We start from the raw sequence: 26621 nt of genomic DNA on the forward strand, positions 1-26621 counted from the left end.
CTATATAAGTAATTTAAGATTAGCACTGAGCAAAGGGACTAAGTTTTACCTGCAACATGCTTGCGTATAAGGTTAAAACTCCCATATGGTTGCCCTTTTATTGGCTCCATTGGGATCACCTGACTGTAGCTGGGAATAGTGGGGGCTATAACATGGAGCTGGCCACTGCTCCTGTATAAACAATAACACAAGAAAAAGGGAAAGTTGTGCTCAACCACTAAATTGTAAACCATTAGGCGGGGGTGCAATGAGGCTGTGACCACAAAATACATATAAACAACCGCAAAAAATCCTCTGCACTCACCCATTATCAATATGTAGAAATAGGACATTAGGACATTTCTGTGCATTCAGCTACTAAGAAATTAGAGATTTATCATGGGTGACTTATCTCCATGTCTGCCCTCACCCTTAGGGATATGGCACACTGGGAGGTTTGTTGCCCGCTTTCAAAATATGCTACCGTGGGTAACAATTCTCCCAAAATCCCATCCCCTTTGCTAACATTTGTATCGCCGCAAGTAAATTACTCGCACTAAAAAATTACTTGCACCAGTTCTTTCACATTTTCCTGAGATTAAGCTGAATCACTTCATGCAATATCACTTACCTGCAGCGATTCAAATGTTAGAGAATGGATTCAGAACATTTTTGGTAGATTGGTCGCTTGCTGTAACATTTTTACTATGGACAACAAATATCTCCCTGTGCCTTTGCCCTTAGGTTTCAACTAAAGGTGTTGTTACAACCACAGCTGGAAGAGCCATAATTTCATGATTCTGTGCTGATGATTTGCCTTATTCCTTTACCTTAAATTTTAGGGCAGCAGGCAAAATGATGGCAGTGACAGTGACTGGAGGGTAAAGGTACTATGTGGTCTTCCCTAGTCTCTAGTGCGTTCAGTAAACTTTAACCTTATATTACTGACAATTTACAGAAATATAATCATTTCCATAAAGCCTTACAGCTTTAGTATCCTTTATTTATAGTGCAGACACATTTACACACCACTTTACAGAGGACACCCATCATTCACATCAGTCCCTGCACCAGTGGAGCTTACAATCTAAAGTTCTTATTACATTCACACTTCACTTGGGCCAATTTTATCAGATTCCAATTAACCTATCTGTATGTTTTTGGCATGGAGGATACCCATATTTATATTTGTATAAATATATATTACACATATACAGGGCCACTTTAAGGTACTAGTGGGCCCAGGGCAAAGATCTCATTGGTGGGCCCCTCCAGCTGCTCCAGCTTCCTCCAGAACATGAATACAATAAGGCAGGAAATACAGACAAAAGGTATGTGCTTACTGAAATAGACATGAAGTCCAGGCTTACCAGCCAGTACCATAATGTTGGGAAAAGATAAACTGTGATCACAAACGACTGCTTTCTATGAAAAATACATCCTTAGGGGACATTTGTTCTAATAGAAAGTAAAAATGTTGAGCTGATTAAAATGAGGGGTCTGCCAATTCTGGGGGGTGCTTCAGTCAAAAGTTGTAGTAGATGAAAAGTCTGATGGTGGGCCCCCAGTGCTTGTGGTCCCAGGGCCTTGCATATAAATATATAATATAGATAGATAGATAGATAGATAGATGATAGATAGACAGACAGACAGACAGACAGATAGATAGATAGATGATAGACAGATAGATAGATAGATAGATAGATAGATAGATGATAGACAGACAGACAGACAGACAGATAGATAGATAGATAGATGATAGATAGATAGATGATAGATAGATGATAGATAGATGATAGATAGATGATAGATAGATGATAGATAGATAGATAGATAGATGACAGACAGACAGACAGACAGACAGACAGACAGACAGATAGATAGATAGATAGATAGATATTACTTGTGCTGTACCAGTAATGCCCTGTCTGTGGCCCTGCAGTCCCAGCTGAGTGGCTGCATTTTGGACATCCCTAAACCTCATGGTAAAAGTGCTCCTTGGGTTCAGCCTTCTGACATTTTAACAGTAAACAGATCTTCTCCAATAAAAATACTCCTGACTGGTAAAACCCAAGGAAAATGTGGCATTTGTTGGAAATATTTAGTATATAGAAGGCTTTTAGGTTTGACCATCTTAAAATGGGCTTTAAAAAAACCACACAAAACTAAAAAATCTAAAAAAATATTGCAAACAATTAACATTAATTTAATTTTTTTTTCAAATTGCATATTAAAATGTATCTCTATATTCTCTTGCCCTGAATATCCATTAAAGTCATGTATCTCTTATATGTGGCCCCATGCAGTATATTTACCCCAGATATGCCAATAAAAACACAGAGCCAAAGCACAACTTATAAAAATGATGATTTTATAAAGTAGGGACATGTTATTCATTCTAAATCTATCACAGCTGTTAGTCAAGCACCTGGCAATGTCTATGGCTTGATATTCATGTTAAAAAGAAGACCCTTATATTTTGGGTGTGCAGGAGTTTCCCACCTTGAAGTCACAGTGTGCGATTGGAGTTGCCGCATCCTCGGTGCCTTCCAACTTGCACAGTGGCCTTAGCTGTCAGATTCCTTCTGGCCTGAACAAAGGTTAAGTGGTTAATGTGTTCAGCTGAAAGAATATCCTATTCTCAGGCACTTGAGATAAATGCTTATACATACCAAACAAGATGTAAATGAGATGTATGAGATTTCATTGCTTTTGTATCCAGAGCTGGGAATGTGATTCCAAGAGTTTTCTAGCAAGTGATACCTAGGAGTTTATTGATTGCCCAATAAAGGATCAAGATGCATTACTCCTGATGAAGGATTCTTTCTGATGATGGGAAGCAGATTGTGACATCCAAGTCAAAATACAGGCTATGTGGTATCTTACTGCTTTATGGCAGCATGGTTGTTGGTGGAAGAGAACTTGGGGAGAACTCATCCTGTAATATTAAACCAGATATGGAAAGTGCAAGCAAGGTTCTATAAGATTGGTACAGTGTGGTGTGGAAAGTGGTTAAAGTCCAAATTAAATGTAGTAGTGCAGTTCAATTCAGTAGGTAACAACTTGGAAATTCTTGGTTTAGAAGGTGATTATATACCATTACAGAACAATGTATCTAGCAATACACTGAATGAACTATGGGAACTATCAACACAATGATAAATAAAGGATAATACAACATAGTGGAATAACCATTAGAAGGGCAGCAGGATAGTTGTGCTTTAACCCAGTCTTGGGAAATAGACTGCTCTCCATCCTAGCATGGCTGTCCAACCTGCAGCTCTCTTGTATTGTAGTACTGCAACCCCCAGCCTGCCCTCACTACTCCAGGTTGGAAAGACACACTCTATAGTAAGAACCCAGCAAAACTGATCTACATAAATGATAAAAGTTCTGCTTGAATATTGCTGCTGGAATTCTCCCTTCAGAACAGAGAGAGCTGAAATACCTGCTGCTCATTGCAGCCCCGACACAGGCAGTCAGTGCTCCACAGAAACATGGGGAATTGGCGCTTGTACATTAGCGATTTGACGCGTCAGATGCTAAAGTGGTTAATGGAAAGAGAGGAATATGAATGTGCTTAGCAGGACAGGTAAATAGTGCAGCCGGGAAGGGCTGAGGGCTGAGATGGGGGCAGAGGAGATGCCAGTGAGGTGCTGGAACAGACTCGGGATTGTTATTAGGGTAGGAGGGAAGGCAGGACTGACTGGTAGCAAATATGGGGTGAACTGCTGTGTTTGAAGTCATTGTTTCACCCTAAGCCGTTCCAGCAGTTTCAGAAGGCGGGTTGGGGTCCTGGCCTGGGATCCTCATGTGCCTGGGCAGGTATCTGGGACACGGGCAGGATCACTTGGTTGGGTCTCATGGACTCCTCATAGGTGGGCAAGTACTTGACCTCCTCATAGCTTGGGAGCTGAAGGAAAATAGGCGAGGAGATGATGTGAAGCTCATGCTCGGGCAAGTGTCGGACACTGTCTATGAGAGAGTCTTGCGAGCTGGTCTCATTCAGTAGCCCGGGGGCACTCGGAGTTCGCTGGGGCTGCCGGCTGTACCTGCGAGGGCTGGGGCAAATCATCCGCTGCAAGAAGTAGCCGATGGCAAACAGCACCAGCAGGATGAGAAGCCCCGACAGCTTCCTGACAAACCAGCCCACATTGTCCAGGAAAGTGTGGAAGGGCAGTTTGCAGCATTTAATCTCCGTGTGGCTGACATTCCCGAACACACAGCAGCCCTCCTTGTCTCCGCACAGCAGATCCCCACAGCTCCAGCCAGCCTGGGACTCCTGCAGCAGCTCAGCCCATAGCAGCACTGCCCTGAGCAGCAGGGACCTCTCCACTAAGCACTGCACCATCCTCGGCTCCTGTGAGTACGGGGGGAGCAGACACACTGCAGCAGGCACTCTTTGGAAGTGTCACTAGCAGCCTCACATCTTGATGAGTCTTTTGGGAGGGGGACTGACTGAGGAATGAAAAGCTGCAGCCCCCAGCAAGCTGCTGTTAGTGCCACTGCTGCTGGGGAGGCTGTCAATCCGTTCTTAGGGTTTCCTCTTCCAGTGACCTTGGGCTCAGTCAGGTTGATCATTGCTCGAATGAATGTGAATGTAGCGGCAGCTTCGGATATGTGGGCGCCACACAGGGGGAATACTGGGGCACTGTGCCTGGCGAGTCAGCCTGATGGCGAAGGACCTACAGACCCACATACACTGCCACAGCATGCCACAGAATGCCACAGCATGTCATTATTGCTACTGCACCTCGGAAATGTATGCAGCAGCCGCAGCAGCTTATCTACAGCCTTCCAGCACCGGGAATAAATCACTTGCAAGTGCCACAACTACTAATGGGATGCAAGGACAAAAGACGCTTCTATCCAGTCACTGTGTGTTATAAAGGGTTAACATTCAGCATCCCCAAAAGATTACAGTCCCATCACAGTGGCATGTAAGGAGGCATTACTGTCCCAAGCAGCTTACACTCCAATCCCAGGGCCGTTTATGAAGGTAAGTGTTATCTTTGGTCACCTTATAGTGCAATGTGCACAGGGGCATTTACTGATATGTTAGTACCCCAACCAGACAGCACTGTAATCGCAATGATAATTAAGGTGGTTTTATTGCTCCAATTTACAAACAGTTCCATTGGTATTTAACATCAGTGCCCCAAGCAGCTAACAGGTCATTTGAGGAGGAGACTATCACTGTTCAAGCAGCTTGAATCCCTGGGATTTGGGGGGAAATGCCAGCTACACATATGAAAGTCCTATCTTTGCCAGCAGCTTTGCTGTATTAGACTACAAACAATACATTAGGATTGTGGTTTCCAGTGACTTTAGGGGTGTCCCCTGGGAATGACTGCCTGCAGGGTTCCCCTTGCTATTTACTCTGCATATGTAACAAGGAAACACACTGTAATGGGGGCAAAAGCTTTGCTGCAGGGTTAATAAATAGAAACAAGAGCTGGCAGTGGGGCTGTCCCTGAGACATACTGCAAATTGTTTGCCTCAAGATTCTAGTTTTCCACATTATGTGTATTATTTTGTATTGGCTGCACTCCGATTGGCATTGATTGATAATATATTCTGTCTAGTTGCTCTGGAATGTATAAGCACGCATCATAGGGAGATCAATATTGTAGCTACCACATTAGGATTCCTAAAGAGACGGGGACACAAAACTGCAATGCAAATATGTATATAAAAAATCAGTTATTTAGCTCACAGAAACATAATCGTCTATATCAATATTTCAAGGAGGTAAAAGCAATTTAAAATGAAACTGGTAAAGCGTTTTTTTCAGATACTTAGAGGCTAAACACAGTAACTGCATAGACTGACTATGTAAGCCACAGGTAACTGCAAGAATTAGGTGCCAAAATGCACAAATTGGTCAGGTAAGTGTTACCTCATTCACCTTGTAGTGCCAAAATGCACAAATTAGCACTTGCACATACCCCTTACTTGCATTCAGAAGGAAACATATTGACTGTTCCACAAGGTACAACCCTGCTGCCTACCAACACCTGTCTGTGTACTGATGTTCCCTTGCACCTGCATATAGCCACTGCCTCAATAGCACACATGTTAGCAATGTGCAGGTTCATGTTCCCACCTTCCACTGTGTCATGTGCTGACACTTATATATGACATATGACAGCAAAAATTGCACCTATGTGTGCTATTTACATACAGAATTGGGCGCAGACTTCTTCACCAGGTTACAGTCAGTGCAATCATTCTGGAATGCTGAAAAGTTGAAAAGCTTTTGTGGTAAAAAAAAGTGGTGTTTTGAACTATTTGTACTTTGTAATCATGAATTACCGTTATGAGTCTATATGCGACAGTCGTTTCAGGGTTCCGCACATCAATATGTTCTCTGGACTTGCACCAAGCAAATCACATGCTATTGCTTTTATTAACATAGAGTGCCAAAAGTGGAAATTGTGTTTCTCGCATCCTGCACGCTATTTATCAAACAGATGTTACGTAAATGAGCCCTAGAGAGTCTGGACACGATTGTCATTAGTGCTTTACTTGTACCAACAAAAATATTTTTTAAAAGTAGAGGTCTTAGCTTTTAGTTTAAAGTATATGAGATGCTAGCTGCAATGTGGGCTGTGGAATCATACACTTCTAGGACAGAAATAAACTAGGTACTACTAAAATGCTGTTATGCAAAAACAACTTCAACTAAAAAAACAAAGATGTTTTATTTGATACACTCAGTAGGCCAGTATTTGGCCAAGTGCAGATAAGTATAAATGCAGAGAACAGGGATGTCCATGCTACAATCCCACAGCTCTTCCTGAATGTTGACTCTCATTTGTAACAGCTGGAAAGCCATATAATAGACATCACTGACGGAGCATATTTTGATCCACTTGATATATGTTAGACATGTTGTATGATAGATTTGTTCCTGTATAGTGTCAATTTCATAGGCTAACCTTCTCACCACAATGATAGTAAATCTAAGCTGGTAAACCACATCAGTTGTCTGATTAAGTGAAATTTCCTTTCAATGCAACTTCACATGATTGAGTGATTCATGTGTTTTACCAGCAGGGATTTGAACTCATCTCATTCAGAAGGTTTTTAGGTGCTTCATTACTCAGGAGAGAGGAAATTCCTGTAGGCAGTAAAGCGTCTCATGTGCCATTACCCTAAAGCAGGGATCCCCAACCTTTTCTATGCGTGAGCCACGTTCATATAGAACAGTGTTTCTCAACCTTCCTAATGCCGCGACCCTTTAATACAGTTCCTCATGTTGTGGTGACCCCAACCATAAAATTATTTTCATTGCTACTTTATAACTTACTTCCAATACTGCTGCTTTCAACACAATAGCTGTTTTTAACAGAGTAGCTGCTTTCTACACAGTAGCTGCTCTCTACACATGTGTGACTGGTCCGCATAAGTACATTATGGCGCCAACCCTGTCACATACACCTGTATTACTGCGGGGTGCATGTGATGGGGTTGGCGCAATGATGTCATCACCCCAGGTACTCGTATGTGGGCATATCTGTATGTGGGCGGACCCGCCTGGACACGGATAGAGGAGTGGTGTCTCGGTTCCTAAGACCATCGGAAATATGGGTTCCTGACCCAGAGGTTGAGAACAGCTGATATAGAAAAAGTGTTGGGAGGCAAAACAAGCATGAAAAAAGTTCCATGGGTGCCAAATAAGAGCTATGATTGGCTATTTGGTAGCCCCTATATGGATTTGCTGTTTATTTTGCTCAGTTTTTCACAATTTGGCAACTATTTATGTTTTTGGGGTGCTACTCTTTAGTTTTGGCACAGCAGCACTTAAGAAACAAAGGTCATCACTCCAGGGGCACTCCTGCCATAAGGCAAGGTAAGAACGTTACCTGAGGTGGCAGTGCCCCTGAAGTTCCCAGGGGAGGCAAAAACTTGCTCTTGGTAATTTTAAGACCTGAATTTCCTGTTTAAATCAGAAATTCGGCTCAGCTAGTGCAATGCACCCCCCCGGACCAGCTCCAGTGGAAAAGATAAGCGCAGGGGATCAAGGGTGGGCAACATTGCAGCAGCTGCCTCAGGGCGGCTCCAGAGTCAAAAACTCCCTGGCTGTCTGCACTCATGATGCATCCCCACTGGACCCCCTATGAGGCAATAAAGGTAAGCACTGGGGGGTGAGGGGGAGGCATTGCAAGGGCTGCCTCAGGGCCGTTTATGGGCTAAAATCACCCCTGTGTCACTCAAGTGTTAAGGGAATATGCACCCCTAGGTTTGGACTGGCTTTTAGGCACAGCCAAGGACTATTCCCATCAGTAATTTCTTTTTTTCTAAAACAATCACAGCACTCAGCATGACCTTATTGTTGTGAGAGTGGGTCTTAGATGTCATGTTCTCCCATGTTCCTTAGGAAGCCCAGTCTTGCACTACCCCTTTCAATCTTAGTTAATCACCCTAGGAATAATTAAGGCCAGCCTTTAGATCCACTTGGGTCATGTGCTTACCGTGGGCCCCAACTTTACCTCTGAAAAATTAGGAACTGCCCTAAGGAAGAATTTGTAGGTAACAAGGCATTGGGGAGCAAAGAGTATAATTATGACACATAACTGAATTGGTCAGATTATTAATTTTGGGGGCAATGTGTGTTGCCACAAGCCTTGATGGACCTCAATCATTTTTACCCCTCACACAAGGCACCTCATCAAAATGGTATAAATTGGGTAACAGTGCTTTCAGTTTATATTGTGTAGCTTCACTGCTGCACCCCAAATATGACTTTAACACAGTGCCAATCACAAAATAAATTTACACTGAAAAGCCTCAAAAGCAAATTGGAGGGTTAAGTCCCTTTTAGAAAATCTATTTTAGAAGCCTGAATATTGATCTTTTTGTGCTGTTTGCTTAAATGTTCCAGATCTAGAGAAGCAAAATCATCACTCAATACTAATCTTAGAACAGTTACTACACGAGGTGTAAATGGTGCATTGCCTATCATTTTTCTTCAATACACTGAAAGGTGCAGTATTTGGTTATTAAAGAGTTGGTGTAGGGATTTAAATATAATCAGGCTACATGCAGTTTGTACATTTGAAGCAACGCCACAACGTTCAAGATTTTAAAATGTTATTGTGATTCAACATTCTGGAGCTACTTTGGTACAACAATGCCTCTTAATACACCATACAATTTGGACTGGACTGTAAGCTCTGTAGGATTCTCAGTATTTCCCTTTTATACTACATAGTGATTGGATAGAAGCTTCTGTGTCCTTGCATCCCATCAGTAGTTGTGGCACTTGCAAGTGATTTATTCCTGGTGCTGGAACGCTGAAGATAAGCTACTGCAGCCGCTTTCATTTCCGAGGTGCAGTAAAAATAATCACATTCTCCAGCATTCCATGGAAGTGTATATTGGTTAGCTTGTTACCAACAAGCTTACTAGGCACAGTGCCCTATTATTCACTTTCTGCTCTGATTTCAGTGTGTGATGATGCTGGGCTGGCGTTGACATCTAAGGCTGCTGCTACATTCACTGTTTAAACAATGAACAAACTGACCAAGGTCGCTGGAACAGAAAACCCTAAGAACGGATTGACACCCTCACCATGGCAGTGGCACTAACAGCAGATTACTGGCAGCTGCAGCTTTTATTTTCTTTACAAGGCTGCTTACAGTAATTCAATCCTGTAAACTGCCCTTCTGCTCCTATCTGGGCAATGTAGGGTGGTTTGTCTAAGGACTGCCCAACCCAGGCTTCATATTTTTTATAACTACTTGTTCACTTGTGAGCAGTGTATGATTTTAGACATCCTACCTAAAATACAGCAGGTTACCCCATCTACTACCAGTCTGTCTGCATTCCCATGCTACCCTAATTACAATTCAGAGTCTGTTCCAGTACACCTCACTGACCAGAAATCTCTTCTGCCTTTGCATGCGTTATTCCTGTGGCACCAATCCTTAATTGCCCTGCAAACCACTTTAATATTCTTCTTTTTTTCCATTAGCTCTTTTTGCATGTGAAGTGTCAGTGCCCTCTCATTAGTGTCTGCGGAGCACTAATTGCCTGTGTCATGGGTGCAATCAACAGCAGACATAGAAATATTCCCTGTGTTGAAAGGTAAATTTGAGGTGCAACACAACCAATGACCCTCTAGTGGTATCTCGTCTTCAACGTGAGGACATCTTAGTTGTCCCGAGTTGTAATAGCATGTGAAATTGTTCCTGGGGTACAAACCTTAGCATTAAGTTAGTTTGGTATTGTGCAGAGAATGGTATCAGTACTTATAAAAGGTTTTCTTCTGTAGCTTTCCAGATAATATAAAGTTACATATAAATAAGTTACATATAAATAAGTTGCCAATGTGTCCCTAATTGAGGCAATGGTTTCATTAACAGACTGGCAGACGATTAAGGCAGAGGTTAAACCATTGTCTGGTTGCCTATGCCTTTGATTATTTGCCCTATGCACAAAACGCATAAGGCTATGTTTCTGTTGGTTCATTATAAAGTTTGCAATTCTTTTACACAAGCCTGTTTGTGGGATCCATGAGTGCCTGCTTTTTTGGTTGTGATATTCTGGTTGCACCAGGAAAATCAGTAACCAGTGGAAACTGGTTATTGATGCTAAAACCCTTCAAACATCTGCCCTGCATTCTTTCTTTCTCCTCTGTATTAAATATGCCAGAACACTATATTCTGCCAAGACTGTTGTGCCAAGTCCACTTGTAAGTGCAGGCAGATAGAGCCCATTATGTTTATTCAGAATGCAGTGAACAGTAGAACTGTAGGCTTGTGCTGTTGCTAACATCCTAAACAAATGCAGTAGGGTTTACCTACTTTGGATTCTTCCTGTTGTGTCTATCAGTTCAATTTACTGAGTTCTGGGCTGTCCTGATTTTTTGAGCAGCGATGTGTTTAGAGAAGCATCAAAAGGCAGTTGAACCAAGCCATCTTGCTAAGGTTTTTCAAACTGATGGCTGCTATATGCATATAGCTTGGCAAACACAGCACTCATAGCTACCTGCTATTGCAGTCAAAGCTAAGCAGTGCCTGATAGAGAATTGCATTAGGAATGAATCCTTCTACATTTGTATAGTTTACTTCCCTTTAACATCATCATCATGTATTTATAAAGAGCCCGCAAGTTATGCAGCTCTCTTAATAAATTATAACAAACAGTGGATTTACAGTAAATTAGACAAGGTGACAGAATAAAAATAGGATCCGAGGGCTCTGCTTAAAATTTAAAGAGGTGGGGAACAACTGACACAAACGTTTGTTAAAACAACTTGGTGATGATAGTATATGGCATGTTGGTTACTGTTCATTCAGGATCTAACAAACAGGCTTCTAAAATATTTGGGTCTGTAAAAGTGTTTGAAGGTTTAGAGGAAAGGGTTGGATAGGTTGTGGTATGGAATTTTAGAGACAGACAGAGGTTCAAGAGATATCTTGCAGTTGAGAGTAGTAAAAGAGAGAGAGACATAGGAAATGTGAAGGAATTTTGTTTTAAATCAGAGCAGAGATATAGGAAGGGGTTATGAAAAAGGGCCACGAATGTAAGCAGTTTGAATTTATTTAGAGAGGAAGGTGTGAAACGTGTGAGGTAGAGGGGAAGATGATGTCAGAAATACAATGATTTCATTTTTAGCTAGTTGACTATGTCAACCATACCACATTCTATGTAGACTATGTCTACCATAGTCACATTCAGGAAGAGATAGCAGAAAAGCAGCCTGTGACTTAGTAAAAGAACAGAGGGCCTGGAGGTCTGGAGTAGATATATTGGGTGCCAGCAGCATGAAGATGGTTTTAAAATTCGAATAACTGAATCTATTTTTCTAGAGAAGTGCCATAGTGTAAGAGGAGCAGGGGACTCAGAACAGAACCAATAGAAAGAGGGAGGAAAGGGGCATAAGGTAGAAAGTATTGTTTTGGGGAGGCTACCAGAAGAAGGTTTTCCATTAGAGAACATATATTTATATTTGAATATATACCAGTTGATCTCATTTTGGGGAGACTAAGCCTCCCTAAATCTTCTTTTTTCTATGCCTAAGGGAGTAAGGGGGATATAAAGTATAGAGACCTTAAAGGAACAATTAAGAGGAAATTAAACCATAAAAGCTCAGTGTCACATATAACAATAGAGAAATCAAGGAGCAGTGGGTGGTCCACCGTGTCAAAAGTTTTAGTGAGTCCTTGGTTACTGTGATGAGAGCAGAACCTATGGAGTTTTGAGTGAGATGCTGAACCAGGCAATAGTAGAGAAACCTGTCCAACTATAGCTGGCTTTTTTGATGGGTGTGATCATGATGATGATCATATGTTTAAAAGTAAATCATGTGCAAAATCAGATCAGTGGAATGTAGTCCTTTTAAATATTCAAAAAGTTCACACTGCACAAGTGCTAGTAAAATCTGCATTTATATACAGACTCTGGTTGGTTCTCACTGATACTCGGGAAGCAGGCTATTAAATGAATGCAGGAAGAAACCAGCTTAGCATGACCTTAGATTACAGTGAGGTAAGGAAAAGCCTTGTTCTCTGTGGTTAACACATAAATGCTGTTATGCAGTCCTAATACCTGTTCACTGCAGTATAGGATAAAAAAAAATTGACAGAAAAAATCATTTCCATGCTGTAAACTATAGTGATAAGACGCCTATATTTCTTTGCTGAATGCTTATACACAGAATGTCTGTGTGTGATTTGGTGATTCAGAGATCGGAGCAATATATTGAAAGAGTAATATATCTATAAATATTACAACAAATGTAAAGCAGCAATAAAGAAGACAAAAAAACACAAAAGGAAGAAGAGATTGCTTCCCTTGCAAAGACCAATCCCAAATCGTTTTTTGAATTATATCTAACAGTAATAAGATGCGCGTGGGTCCATAAAATGAAAACCTTTGCATTATAGGGAACAACGCAACCACCATGCTCAACCATTTTTACAGTGCACACTGGCACCACTCAGACGTGATAAGTTTCCAGTGTACTCTTTCTCAATTAGACATACAGGTATAGGATCCCTTATCCAGAATGCTCGGAACCAAGGGTATTCCGGATAAGGCGTCTTTTGGTAAGTCTACTAAAAAATCTATAGACCATTAATTAAACCAATAGGATTGTTTTGCACCCAAAAAGGTTTATTTATACCTTAGTTGGGATCAATTACATGGCACTGTTTTATTACTACAGAGAAAAAGGAAACCAGTTTTAAAATTCTGAATTATTTGATTAAAATGGAGTCTATGGGAGACAGGCTTTCTGTAAATTGGAGCTTTCTGGATAATGGGTTTCCGGATAAGGGATCCCATACCTGTACTATAAAACAAAAGAGGGTTATGTAATAGGGTTTTGTAATAAAAGATGCAAAGTTTGCTACATGTCCAATCACCTTTAGCAACCAATCAGTAGGCAGTATTAACTGGCCAGATGTGTAAATACAAAGATCTTATTATTTACTATGGGTTACTGCACCTGGGCAAGCATTGTTCTTTTTCTGACATATGCAGGTATGTGTGTCTTAAAATACTAGGGATGCACCGAATCCCAGCTTTTTTTTAAGGATTCGGTTTCGGCCGAATCCGCAGTCCTGGGTGAACGCTAATTAGTATTTGGAAAGGGTTAAATTGTCAGGTGATTTTTAACCCCTTCCAATCCTAATTACCACATGTTAATTAGGATTCAGATTTGGTTCGGGATTCGGCTGAATAGTGGGTTTGGGGATTCGGCCGAACCCAAAAAATGGGTTCGGTGCATTCATATAAAATACACTTAATTGAATAGATAAAATGCACTTACAGTAATATATGTCTGTCTCAAAGGCATTTCATACAACTCTAATACAAGTATGAGACCTTTTATGGTGAATGCTTGGGACTTTTCCAGAAAAGGGGGTCATTCTGCAATTTGGATCCCCATACGTTAAGTCTAGTAAAAAATCATTTAAACATTAATTAAACCCAACAGGATTGTTTGCCCTCAGTAAGGATTAATTTTATCTTAGATGAGATGGGATGATGTACAAGGTACTGCTTTATTATTACAGAGAAAAAGGAAATAATTATTAAAAATCCGAATTATTTGATTAAAATTGAGTCTATGGGAGATGGCCTTTCCATAATTTGGAGCTTTCTGGATAATGGGTTTCCAGATAACGTGCTTCTACAGGGTAGACAAGAGTATAATTATATGTATTTTTGCATGAAAAAGAGGCTTCAGCCATTATAATATATTTCCAATAGAATTACATCAACTACTGACAATATATAAGATATTATTAACAAAATAAATATTTAAAGGGGGTCTCCGGCTTTCAAACCAAACAGAAACTCCTAATATACCTATCACTGTAATCTGTTCCTTCAAAAAGTATGAATAAATACCATTTCTACTGTATATGCTGAAATCCAGCTGTAAATCAGTTCTTATCTTTCTGCGTCACTTGAAATCCTGGCAGGGGAGGAGAGACAAAACATTGATGTTACAAATTGTAAGATACTTCTCCATAGCTTACATACAGCATGCAGGAACTACATAACCCACATTGCACTGTGATGTTCTTTTACTTATTAACATCACAGGTGCAGAAAATTGTAGGATTAGGAGGACGCAGGCTGAGGATAGTCAACTACTGTTACATTTTATTTGGGTAGGCTTAGATAACTGTTCCAAAACATAAGCTTAAATTGTGAAAAATCTGCATATTATTTAACTGATATATATTGCAAAGATGCTTGAAATTAGGTTTACTTTTCACAAATTGTATTTGGGTGGAGTTCCCCTTTAATAAAATCAGTTTGTTAAATAAAGCCATCTCTTAACATCACAATTCAAGGTCTCAAAAAGGGTGTCAGCTCCAGGGCTTCACTAAAAACACTAGGAATCTAAATAAAGGACTAAACGCCTTCCCTTTGAAGGATGCAAACGTTTCCATACCATACCTTTAAAGCACTATGTTATGGATCAATTCCAGACTTTGGAAAGACAAATAACTGGGGATCCCTCCATGTTCCTCACTTAAATGTACCTGTAATGTGTCAGCTGTTTTCAACGTTTTTATGAATGTTATCAAAATGCTTTAAATAGCTACATTTGAGCCGCCTATTAGTTTTCCCAACATATTGCAAGCCACATTACAAGTAACCATATAAACGACATACACAAAGTGCTGACTCTCATATAGCAACAGGGTCTGAGATGATACGAAATCAGTCCCTTCATTTATAAACAATCCATACTATTTACTGATACTATTTTGGGATATAAATAAGCACCATCATTTATCTTGCAGGGGGTTGGGCCATTGCTTCCCATTGATTAATGACCCCATAATGTCACAACATCATTTTCCTGCGAGTAAGACATATGAGCAGGGCACATATTGTGTATCTTGTAGCTCACAGCTTGTTCATTTTTTTGATGACTTGATTTTTGTTTCAGTCCTTTAATCATCATCAGGTTGTACATCATATCTGTTCTTATAACAAACTGACACTTGTGTTTGTCTCCGCTTAATGATTGATTGATTTGCCTTTTTCTGTGGCCATTATTTAATTGTACTTTGATGTGGGGATACTCTTTCAATATTTCTGCATTCGCTGCTGATTAAAAATGCATGCAGGCCATTTAACAAATATTAATGGTTTTAATGCAGCTCCATTCCCAGTAGAGACTTTAAAGGCAGCGTAGGACAGTGTAGCCACTGTGAATACAGTTAATTTCACTTTGGTGTCTGGGACATTAGTGGTTTATGTGTAGTACAGCATCAAAAATAATCAGATTGTTGTTTGCAACTGCTCATGCCAGGAATGTTTAGCTTCTGAAATTCCAATTACTTTTCAATGTCATCTTCCAACATCATCCAGTGACATCAACTAACCCAAAGACGTTAGGGTGAAAATGATTTTTTAAAATTCTGTTTTCCATATACAATAAATGTTTTGCCTGAACCGTTATCACTCTAATCACATCTCTGATCATCAAGTTATTCTTTAACAATAGCTGCCTAAAATACTATTCAGTATCCATAATTTATTGAAGTCAGAGAATAAGTTAGTGCAGACAACATATTTTATTTCTAAGAAGATGCTCTATTGCACAGTATCATGCCCAAGGTCATGTGTGGGTAAACAAGGGGTGTAAATTTTTCTATCCCTACACTGCGCCCCCGCAGAAAAATCTTTGGAGGGGCCCGGCATGCACTTTAACCTCTACCGCCCATCCCCCATCCTTCCAACCACATCTCCTGCTCCCCATCCCTCATCCTCAGGTAAGAAGGTGGCTGGGGAGGGGGGATTTTTTTACAGCTATGTAGGAAGCAGACCCTGGGTCTGGGCCGCCCTCGCCCAGTCCCCTTACAACTACGAGGTCTGCTTCCTCTATAGTTACATCACAGAATCCAGAGACCAAAAGGAAGCTGTACCAGTTGTACAGAAAAAAACCTTGATTTCCATTGAGATCAGGAGATCAAGACTCTACTGGGCAGTGCAAAGCAATCATCAGGATGTCCAAGGAAACAATGGCCTTATACTGCACCAAGTAGATAGGAGGAGTGGAGCAGACTCTCTGTGAGCTGTAGCTCTGCTGGAAAACTCATAACTTCCAGTAACATTTTGTTCTCATTTGTCACCCTCCAGGTCTTGTAGATTCTCCCAGTAGCCTTAATTATCTATTCACTGCCTATGTATGCTAGACGTTGTAATTTTAGTTGATTTAATTTGGCCCTGCCCAGCAGCAATAGCTCCAAAATGAAAGTTAAAACATTCTTTGCTGAGGACTAGTAATAAATACCCCCACCTTCTAATAGCGTGAAAGAAATGAAATACATTACAACTTCCAAAGTACAATTTGTATAAAGAAAATGTAGTCACAAATGAGACCCCCCAAAAGTGTAATATTAAGAACCTAACTTGGGCAAGCTCAGACTTAGATGTACAAAAGCAGTTTGGATGATTACAAGCACAACGTAAGCGTGATCCGCTTGCACAAGCAGTTGGAATATTTATGAGCAAACCTACCCAGACATCAGTTTGTGGAAGTGTTCATCATGCAATCAGCAAATCTTCGAAACTCAAAAGAAAAGACTGTATGTATATTATAATCAGGAATATAGTTATTCCCTGATGAGCTCCTTGATTGGATTTACAACTAAACAGATAAAACAAGGCAACAAGAAATGACTAAAAAATCCCAGTTACACCCCTACACAAAACGCCTGGAAATCCCTGATTTATTTAGAAAACTTTTTATCAAACATGTGACCTGTTCCTCCAACAGCGAGTTATATATATATATATATATATATATGAAAATGCACTTTGTGCTCAAATGGCCGATGGGCTGAGCAAATTAATCTCAGCAGTGAGGGGCTATTTTGTGGCCCCTATAATTCAGACTATACTGCCCTCTTAACATGCGCTGTTATGTAACCTACAGAAAATTACTAAATCTTTTCTTTTGTAGGTCACTGTGAAGTGTCCTTTTTTTACACTATGACTTTTGCCTTCACTTCAGGTTACAAAAAAAAGTGTGTAGGATGAATTTGTTAAATTTTAATAGATCTAACACATCTCATATTAAAGAGTTTTAGTAACCACTAGTCCCTTCCTTCCTTGCTTCATTAGGGTGCACTGATGCTCGTAAATGGCAGGGATCCCAGAAACAGGGCTATTGATTAGAAATATAGGCAGACACACGCACATCTCTGCCCAGACCAATGTAAGCCATCCTGCTCTGAGTTTCCCCTGGCAGGCTTAGGGTGCAAGGAGTGAATAGTAGATCCTGTAAGAAAATGGAAGATACATACTTAATGCTGATCAGGCCTGGACTGGGAGTCAGAATGGGCCCTGGCATTCTAAGTACAGAGAGGCCCAAACAGCCCCCAATTAATAGTAACTGTCTAGGACATCTTTCAGCAGCCCCTCTGGGATGCAGATGCATTTGCATACATTATACGTGCTACCCAGTGCCCCATGTGGAGCAGGATGTTCTCCTGTCATTCTGTTAAACTGCACCCAGCAAGTGGGATGCAACATTTTCACCCTCCAGAGCTTTGATTTTTAAATATGTGCTGAAATGGATTCCCTGTTTTATATATTGCTGGTGCCACTGTATCATGAAATACTGGGGCCAATTTGTTATGTATTGCTGGGTCATTTTCCCGGTTCTCTTTTCCATATAAATAATATTTTTTTACATTTAAAGACAGTATTAAACACACAAGCAGCATAGGGCAGAGTATGGCAAACACAGGCAGGATAGAGCAGGCAGAGTATGGCAAACACTGGCAGCTAAGGGCAGGCAGAGTATGGCACACACAGGCAGCATAGGGCAGGCAGAGTATGGCACACACAGGCAGCATAGGGCAGGCAGAGTATGGCACACACAGGCAGTATAGGGCAGGCAGAGTATGGTACACACAGGCAGGGTAGGTCAGGCATAGTATGGCACACACAGACAGCATAGGGCAGGCAGAGTATGGCACACACAGGCAGGGTAGTGCAGGCAGAGTATGGCATGCACAGGCAGCATAGGGCAGGCAGAGTATGGCACACACAGGCAGGGTAGGGCAGGCAGAGTATGGCACACACAGGCAGGGTAGTGCAGGCAGAGTATGGCATGCACAGGCAGCATAGGGCAGGCAGAGTATGGCACGCACAGGCAGCATAGGGCAGGAAGAGTATGGCACACACAGGCAGCATTGGGCAGGTAGTACATACAGTGACACAATGCTGGCACTGCTCCTACAGTCTGTTTTAGGTGTGAACAGGTGAACAATGTGGGTGCTTACAGTCTGAGTCTGAGGTGTGAACAATGTCATGATTAAAAGGTGTGAACAGTACAGGGGATTACATGTTTAAACAATACAGAGGGTTTACAGCCTGAATCTGAGGTGTGAACCATGCAGGGGGGAGCAGTTAATCTCAGTACTGATACAATTTAAAGCTTACACAAAGGTAAGCCATCAAAGCAGCCAGACAGGTGGGGGGCAACGGGCTGCCAGTTGGACAGCCCTGCCAAAGTGTATGCATCTAAGCGCAATGCTAACTGAGCACATGGAAAGTCCCATGCACAGCATAATATATTTCTATTTTTGATGCACTTACATTTTACTGTTTTTGATGTACTTTTATGTCTGATACTTTAATTCTTCAAACAATAAACTAACACAGGTTACTGCCACCTGATTAGTTCTATTGGAAGTATCGCAGTGCTTATAAAATGTCAATATAGATACAAAAATGGCTACAATAACATTTGAAAAAAAACCACATGAAAATAAGCATCTAAATAGTTAACAGATTATTTAATACACAGCATTAAACCTGGGAAATGAATGCTTTACTCTAGGGTATGTGATTATTTGTGTAACCACCACAAAGGAAGCAGCCATTGCTTCACAGGAGTCTCTATGATGTAAAAATAAATATTTCAGGATAAGGATAAGGAAACTATGGGGAAGTAGTAAGGGTCTTCTGGGAATTATAGTTCTGAAACAGTGTCGTTCAGCATTAGAACAGTTTATAAAAGTTTAGGAAAGGGAAACTTGCATGCCTGCAGGGGTAGTTACATGTGCAGAGGTCACACCGGTTGGAAATCACAGTCCCAGTAGTGCCTTTATCTATTTGGTGGAGTCGTTTTGCTGACTGTTGCAGAGCTTTCTGGTAGCTGATAGGGTTAATTCTGGTATAAGCTATTCCTTACTACATTATTATTTTAAAAGACACCCACATGCATTACTGTAAGCATCTCAAAGGTTTGCTAAGAAGCGCTTTACTTCCCTGCGGTCAGAATCCTTGCCAACTGCATTATTTTATTTATTTATTTGTCCCTCCCCTTCTGTTTATCAAAAAGGTGAATTGGTGCAGTGTAGGGAAATACGCATTTCTTTCAACTGTTTCATCTATTTTTGTTTAATGGGCATTCACTATAGACTTTTCAATCAGCACATCTCCCAGTATGCTAGCCCCCACCTGAGAGTGAAATCATCCATTCAAAAGGTACACATTTGAATATATGCATGGAATGAAATAATTTATTTAAAGGACAAGTAAACCTTTAAAAAGTAACTTATTACTTCTTTGGCAATGTACTTTTATTATATATTTTTTTTCAGTTTAATTTCAGTTTCAGTTTTTTCATTGCCAATATAATGAATTTTGTAACAGCAGCACCACCTGCTGGCCAGTTCCTGTAATTGTACACTCACAGAGGTTTATCCTCAGAAGGAAACCAGAGAAGTGTGTAAAGGGGTGGGAAACAAGAGGGTTGATGGTGTGAATGTTTTTTAATATAGGTATTTCTATGTGCTTTAGCACTAAAGGTTGTTGTATAGTGTTGTGTTAGGCCACTAGGTGGCAACAGTTTACCAGTTTGGAATAATAAGTGTATTAAAGCCTCCAGCCAATAGAGGGAGTAGAAATTTTGGGAAAGTGTAGTTCAAACCCCAGCCAGTAGAGTACAATGAGTACAAAAAGGGTGGACACATCGAAGTCAGAATTGATTCCAGCAACGGCAAGCTAGATAGGAAAAGTCCCCCGTGTAAGGAACACTAGGGGGCAGATTTATCAAAATGTGAGTTTAGAACATATAAACTCACCCTCGTCCTATTCATTCTTATGGGATTTTCAGAAGCATATTTTTCAATGGGTAAAAGTTAAAACTCACCACTTAATAAATACTCTTCTAAAAATCCCATAGGAATGAATGAACATTGGTAAGTTTTTATTTATTAAGCTTAAAACTCAAATTTTGATAAATCTGCCCCTAGGTGTTCTAGATAGTGAGGATGTTTAGAATGGGTGGCAGGCACCCCAACAAGGAGATTCCCTGTGGGTGAAGCTGGTCCATGGAAGGTTGGGGAAAATTGTGGATGTGCTACTGGATTGCCTGCCTGAGATGTACTTTGGAATGTATGCTCTGTGACCTGACTGAATGTGAGTGTTCATTCTGTGCTTCAGTAAACGGTTCTTTGAGTGTGGAAACCTACCTTTGTGTGAGTTGAATGGTATCCATGAATACACTAAAATCTGGCATAGTTGGCAGGATTGAGACACAGACTGTGCTGAAGGGGACTCCTGCGGTAAAATGGGTGCCAAGAGTGTAAGAACTTGGAAACATTTATTGTTGATGATTTGTGGCCATTGCTGTTTGAATACTGCACTAACAAGATTGGTGGTAAGTGACAGCCCACAGGAACAGGAATGGAGGGCCCCTTTACTTGGACTACTGGTGCTGCACTGGGTGGGAACCATATCAGCAAATAAGTTATGTCCATTTTTGGAAGGTCAACAATGCAGCCCTGCTGATCTCATGCCCATCTTCCAAGCAGAACAGGAAATTGTGAGTGGCCATCTTGATTCAGTAGTGGCCTAGCCGTTTGGGCAGAGTACATACAGTATCCTGAAGTTCAGCACGATGGCAGCACAGAGAGTGTCTACTGATACTGGCTGACACTACTTATGGGCTGGGGCCTTTGCGCAAAAGTTATCTGATCAAATTCCCGGTGGGCCCAGGTTCAGTGGGCCCTCCTGCTTCTAGCTATTTGGCCTAATTCATGGTCATTACTTATTTTTCTATGGGATTAAAGCAACTAAATATATCCAAGAATAGATTATAGTATGTAAAGATAAAAAAAAACTAGGAAAATATAGAGACTGAGTGAAGTGGATGAAAAATAGTTTGAAGAGTGTGGGCCCAGGTTCTAAGGTTTCTGGGGGCCCCTGGCATTCCAGTCCCACACTGGGTGCTGGTGTGCAGAGGATGTCATGTCAACTCCGTGGGCAAAAGGAAGTCAGTGGAAAGTGCGCCAAGTGGGATGCGCTTACTGTCTGCGGCACTGTTATATCCAGGGGACTTCAACACTACTCACAGACAATACGAGGCAGCAAAGTAAGGTGGCAAGTGAAAAGGACCTGAACCAGCAGTGGTAAGGGAGATCCAGGGTAGCCCCCAAACAGGGCCTGCTCTGACTGCCATGCACCTAGCGGGATGCAACACAGCAGCAACTGTAGCTAGGAAAGTGTTCACCACATATGTCCACCTCATTGATCATGGTTACAGATGGCATTCACTTGCTGTATATTTGATTAGAAGTCAAGATGCATTAATCATGACTGGTAATGCAGTACAGTCTGCAGCAGACATCTGTGCTGTTCACTAATTCTGTGCCATTAGAAATATTTTGCCCATTGCTAGCCGCTCTGCTTTGTGCTTAGAGTCTATGCTGTGAGTCCTGGCATTCATCCACTTGCAGCCCAGTCTTCCTGTCATTACCTTCATTATGATGATTCCTATGGTCCGTTTGCCCTTCAGCAGGTACATTCACTGGCACAGAAAATAACATTTCATGCTGCAGATACAAGCTTTGTGTGGTGTTATACTGTGTCTTTTGAACAGCTCTGCTTAGAACTGAAATGTTTTTTTTATGTCCATATGCATACTGATATGCTACCTTTTTATATTTAAGAATCATTGTCTGAAAGGTAACAAATGTAGCCTTGTGCAAATTATATTACATTCTAAATATATCTGTCTGCTGTCCTTGAATCAGTGCGAAACAATAAGCAGTCAATTTACTGGATTTGGCCTTGGGTTTTCACAGTGAGGACAGTCTTGCTTTAGGCCCATAGACTTTGAAAAATTGGCATCAGGGCCCTCACAATCCAAATACCAATCTTTCTAATTACTCCCACTATTAAATGAGCAGTTTATCTTAAAACTTTCTTATATAGACAATAATATTCTAAGGTTTCAGCAAGCAGGTTTATCCTAAAATTGATCCATTAGTCTGTCATTCAAACTACTGCTTCATTGCTAATAGATAAATGTTAATAGAACCCTAGCTACCAGATACTAGTTTAATTAAACTGGAGAGCGACAGAACACAAATGTAAGTGATTGAAAAAAACAAATCTCAAAAATAAGGACCAAATGCAAATTGTATTATCAAAAGTTCATTTCAAGGTGTATCCCCCCCCCCTCTCTATTCTATCCCTTGCATTTGGAGTTGTATATTGGCCTCTACAGTAATGTCCAAATGCATGCCGATCAGGCCTCTTGAGGTCTCTTTGCTTGGTGCAAACCCTGCAATCCGCATAGCTATTCCCGATACCTTCTATATAAGATGACTAGGGTCGTGTGTTCTGTTTTAGGCTGATGCCACACGTGGCGTTTTTACGCTGCGTATTTTCTAATTCTCTCAGCGGCTGAAAAACGCCTGATATCATCATCCATAGAAATAGCTTGAAAAGACGCGAAGCAAACCACACAAAGCGGAAATACGCTAGAAAACGCCTAAGCACGGATTTTTCAAGCGTTGGCTGAAATACGCCAGTACTTGCAAAGCAAGCCATTCCTATGGATACGCAAAGGCAGCTGCCAGACCTAGCGGAAATACACGGCGTTTTTTGCTATTTCGCACTATTAGCACCATGGCAACAGGATTTGCTTACGTCACCAGTACTAGGCTGAAAAACGCCATGTGTGGCTTGTGCAGCGTTTTTAGGCTGAGAAAAAACGCCGCGTAAAAACGCCACGTGTGGCATCAGCCTTAACTTATGGGATAGCAGCATATTGTCTTCCTTGCTAATGACATTCTCTGCACATTAGCATTTATCTATTAACCCATGAGAGTAAGAGCCATTCTCTATAGTAGTGCTGCACATTTCATGAACTGGGAAGATAATTTGGCATACTGCATATTTAAGATTTTTTGCAAAGGTGTATAAACAATAACTCTGCTACAATTATATGTTTAAATTATATGCAGAATAAAGACACTTTTGCTTGTTGTAAATTATGCCATCATATACAGTATGAGCACAAAAAGAAAGGGGGAAAAAAGCACGCAAAATGAATTGCTGGTGTAAAAAAATACCTCCAACCTGTTTATTACGGAGACCAAACCACCAGTGGTTAACGGACTGAGTTTACAAGGAACCGTGAGTGTATGGACTTACTTTGTTTGTTTATCATATACAGTATAACAGCATATATTATATTAAATAAATATAAGATAGTACTGTTTACAAACAGGAGACAATTTCAATTTAACATGACGAGTTTAAGATTTACACTAAGTTATGGTATGTATCTGCCAAATGAAAAGTAAATGAAGATGGTTATAAAAATATATGCCTTGGTTAAGGCACTCAGAATGCATTTGTCTTGTGTTTATAAACAGTCTGTGCTGTGCTTAAGCATCTGTTTAGGCACTGTGTTTGGACTCATTTCAAATGCAGATATAAATGGATATCAGTCGCCATATTTACATTTGACTCAGTCTTCCATAGTCTCTAAGCAGTCTATGCAATAAAATGTCTCTTTAAAAAAGATTGAGCTTTATTACATTGTATAACTGCTCGCTTCATTTTGGGTAGGGCCCCTCTAGAAGGTAGAAAACTGACAAAGCATTAGGCTAGAAAGAGCATTGTTCCTAAATAGTGCAATCATAGTCTCAGCAGATACTTACTCTTAGTATGACACAAAATATGTATTGTTTGAGGACAAGTGAGTGGGTGGGCAAGAGTGGGCTTAGAGATTTCCCCAGTGTGGCTGATTCAGTTGTCCCTTTGTGAGCTCAGTGAATAAGGCCTCCTGCAGACACATTGGCACACACTACACTGAACACATAAATAAGTTTGATAAATTGTTCAATCACATTTATTACAATACAGTACAGGCACTTAGAGGAAATGACAAATGCCCTTGTCAGCCTCACCCAGTCCTCCTTCCCAGGGAGACATAACACTGTTGTGACTCTGCCATTACTGTATTATAAATAGTGAGTAAGCATCAGAATTGGCTTGTTACTCCCCAAATGTATATGTTTTTCCAGTTGGATCTCCTAAGGATAGAGTCTCATACAAGCACTGGTGTGTTATTCTGCCCCCCATTGTGTAATTTGTATTGTATTAAAGAAAAACTGTATTACTGTTTAAATATAATAGAGTTTAAATGAGAAGGAAAGGTAAAAACTAAGTAAGCTTTATCAGAAAGGTTTATGTTTATAGCCATAAGCACTCACACAAAAGCTGTACTGAGTCCTCTGTCACAAGAAACACAGGATTTATTTTCTTCTTTTGTGTACACATGTTCAGAAAAATCCTTCAGGACATGACACGAGCCTGCTCAGTTTGCTTCTTTCTCCCCCTCCTTTCTCTGCTCTCTCCCACCCACTTCCTTCTCTGTCCTCCCCCTCCCCTCTCTGGTGAGAGCTGCAGCACAGAAGTTACCGAGACCAAGCTAAAATAGTAACTTCTATTTTAAACAAAGGGAGCTTCTATGGCTGTTTACTCAGGTATGGTAAAGATTTCAGCTGAATAAATATATTGTTCTAGGATGCACTATTATGGCAAATCTATTGGCAATAAAATGGTAAAATGCCTTTCAATTTCCTTTAAAATATATAAAGATCTTGATATTATTCAGGATGGAGCCTTTGAAATGGTCTTTACAGGGGGAGTCTATTGTTCCATGTACATATCTACAGTAATATAATAATTGCTGATACATTCTCTGTATTTGGACCATTTTTGACATAACCCTTCAAACCTGATGCAGAATCTCTTGAGGTCTTTACCACTGCAGGTTAGTGAGATCTGGCTGGCAATGGTGATGGCCTCTATTTCTCCAGTCCACATAACACAGGGCATAGAGAAAGTTGCCTTTCATATATACCAAGAAGTCTTGTAACCGCTTTTTGGAATACAGGAAAGGCAATTTTCTCGATTCTCAGCACAAGCTTATTTTGAATGGACTAAAATTTCTCCAAGTCAATGTGCCGGTCTGATCAACACTTACTGGGAGTTTACTTGGAGTTATTGCTGCCCAAGTGTGGACTTACTGATAGCAAAGGTACTTTTGTCACAAATTTATGAACAAGCAATATGTTTTTGACTCATTTTTTGATCAGGTTTAGTTTATCTAGTTTTAAGATGTGCGTGAAAATCACCTTTTAGGTCATATTCATTTAGAAACACCACTATCTTATGAGAACTCCAAAGACAGAATGCTTGGCACAAAGGAAAAATATTAGGCCTTAGGTTAGGCCTATGTTATATCTGTATAAACCTAGGCCTTTTATTGTACCTCTGCGTTGTATAGATTTACCTTTCCAGTGTTTCCATATCTTCCATGCTGTTAATTTTAAATTTTAGTCCAAACTTCTGAGTGTGAGCAATGTTCTGTGTGGGTATCTCAAAAATTGTATGTAAAAACTATTCTGGTGCTGACATTATCTGGATATCTAGAGGATTTATAAAAAGAAATGGAGAAGAAACTAAAACTGTCTAATTGCAGTCCCAATGGGCTTTCAAAGTATGCCTATGGCCCCCAGTCTGCTCAAGGACTCCATAACCATCCTTTGCATATAATCCAGTGTTTGAGGATACAATATGACAAATAATTGGTTTGCTACATGTTTAACTTTGTACAGCATTGCTCACTGCATATTATTTACCATAATATGACTTGTATGTCACAATATAGTTAGTATGACATTATTTTCTGCATTTCATTTTCTACAAATAAGCACACAACACACATGTACAGACAGGAAATTATTTAAACAAACTTTCCCTATTCGATCGTGTTAATGCTGAAAGTAGCAAGAATGCAGGATCTCTACTCCAGTAACAGTGGGTATGTTGGACAGTTT

The 26621-nt window shown here is 40.5% G+C and overlaps 1 protein-coding gene across 1 annotated transcript; it reads right to left on the bottom strand.

Annotated features, from left to right (window-relative positions):
- Positions 1 to 2314: 2314 nt before the first annotated feature.
- On the bottom strand, positions 2315 to 4905 carry c3orf80 (chromosome 3 open reading frame 80). The gene has a single exon (XM_004914434.4). The coding sequence runs from the start codon at positions 4328 to 4330 to the stop codon at positions 3755 to 3757; it is 576 nt and encodes a 191-aa protein (XP_004914491.1). The 5' UTR covers positions 4331 to 4905; the 3' UTR covers positions 2315 to 3754.
- Positions 4906 to 26621: the final 21716 nt, after the last annotated feature.

This window comes from Xenopus tropicalis, chromosome 5, assembly GCF_000004195.4.
Source record: "Xenopus tropicalis strain Nigerian chromosome 5, UCB_Xtro_10.0, whole genome shotgun sequence".
NCBI lineage: Eukaryota > Metazoa > Chordata > Amphibia > Anura > Pipidae > Xenopus > Xenopus tropicalis.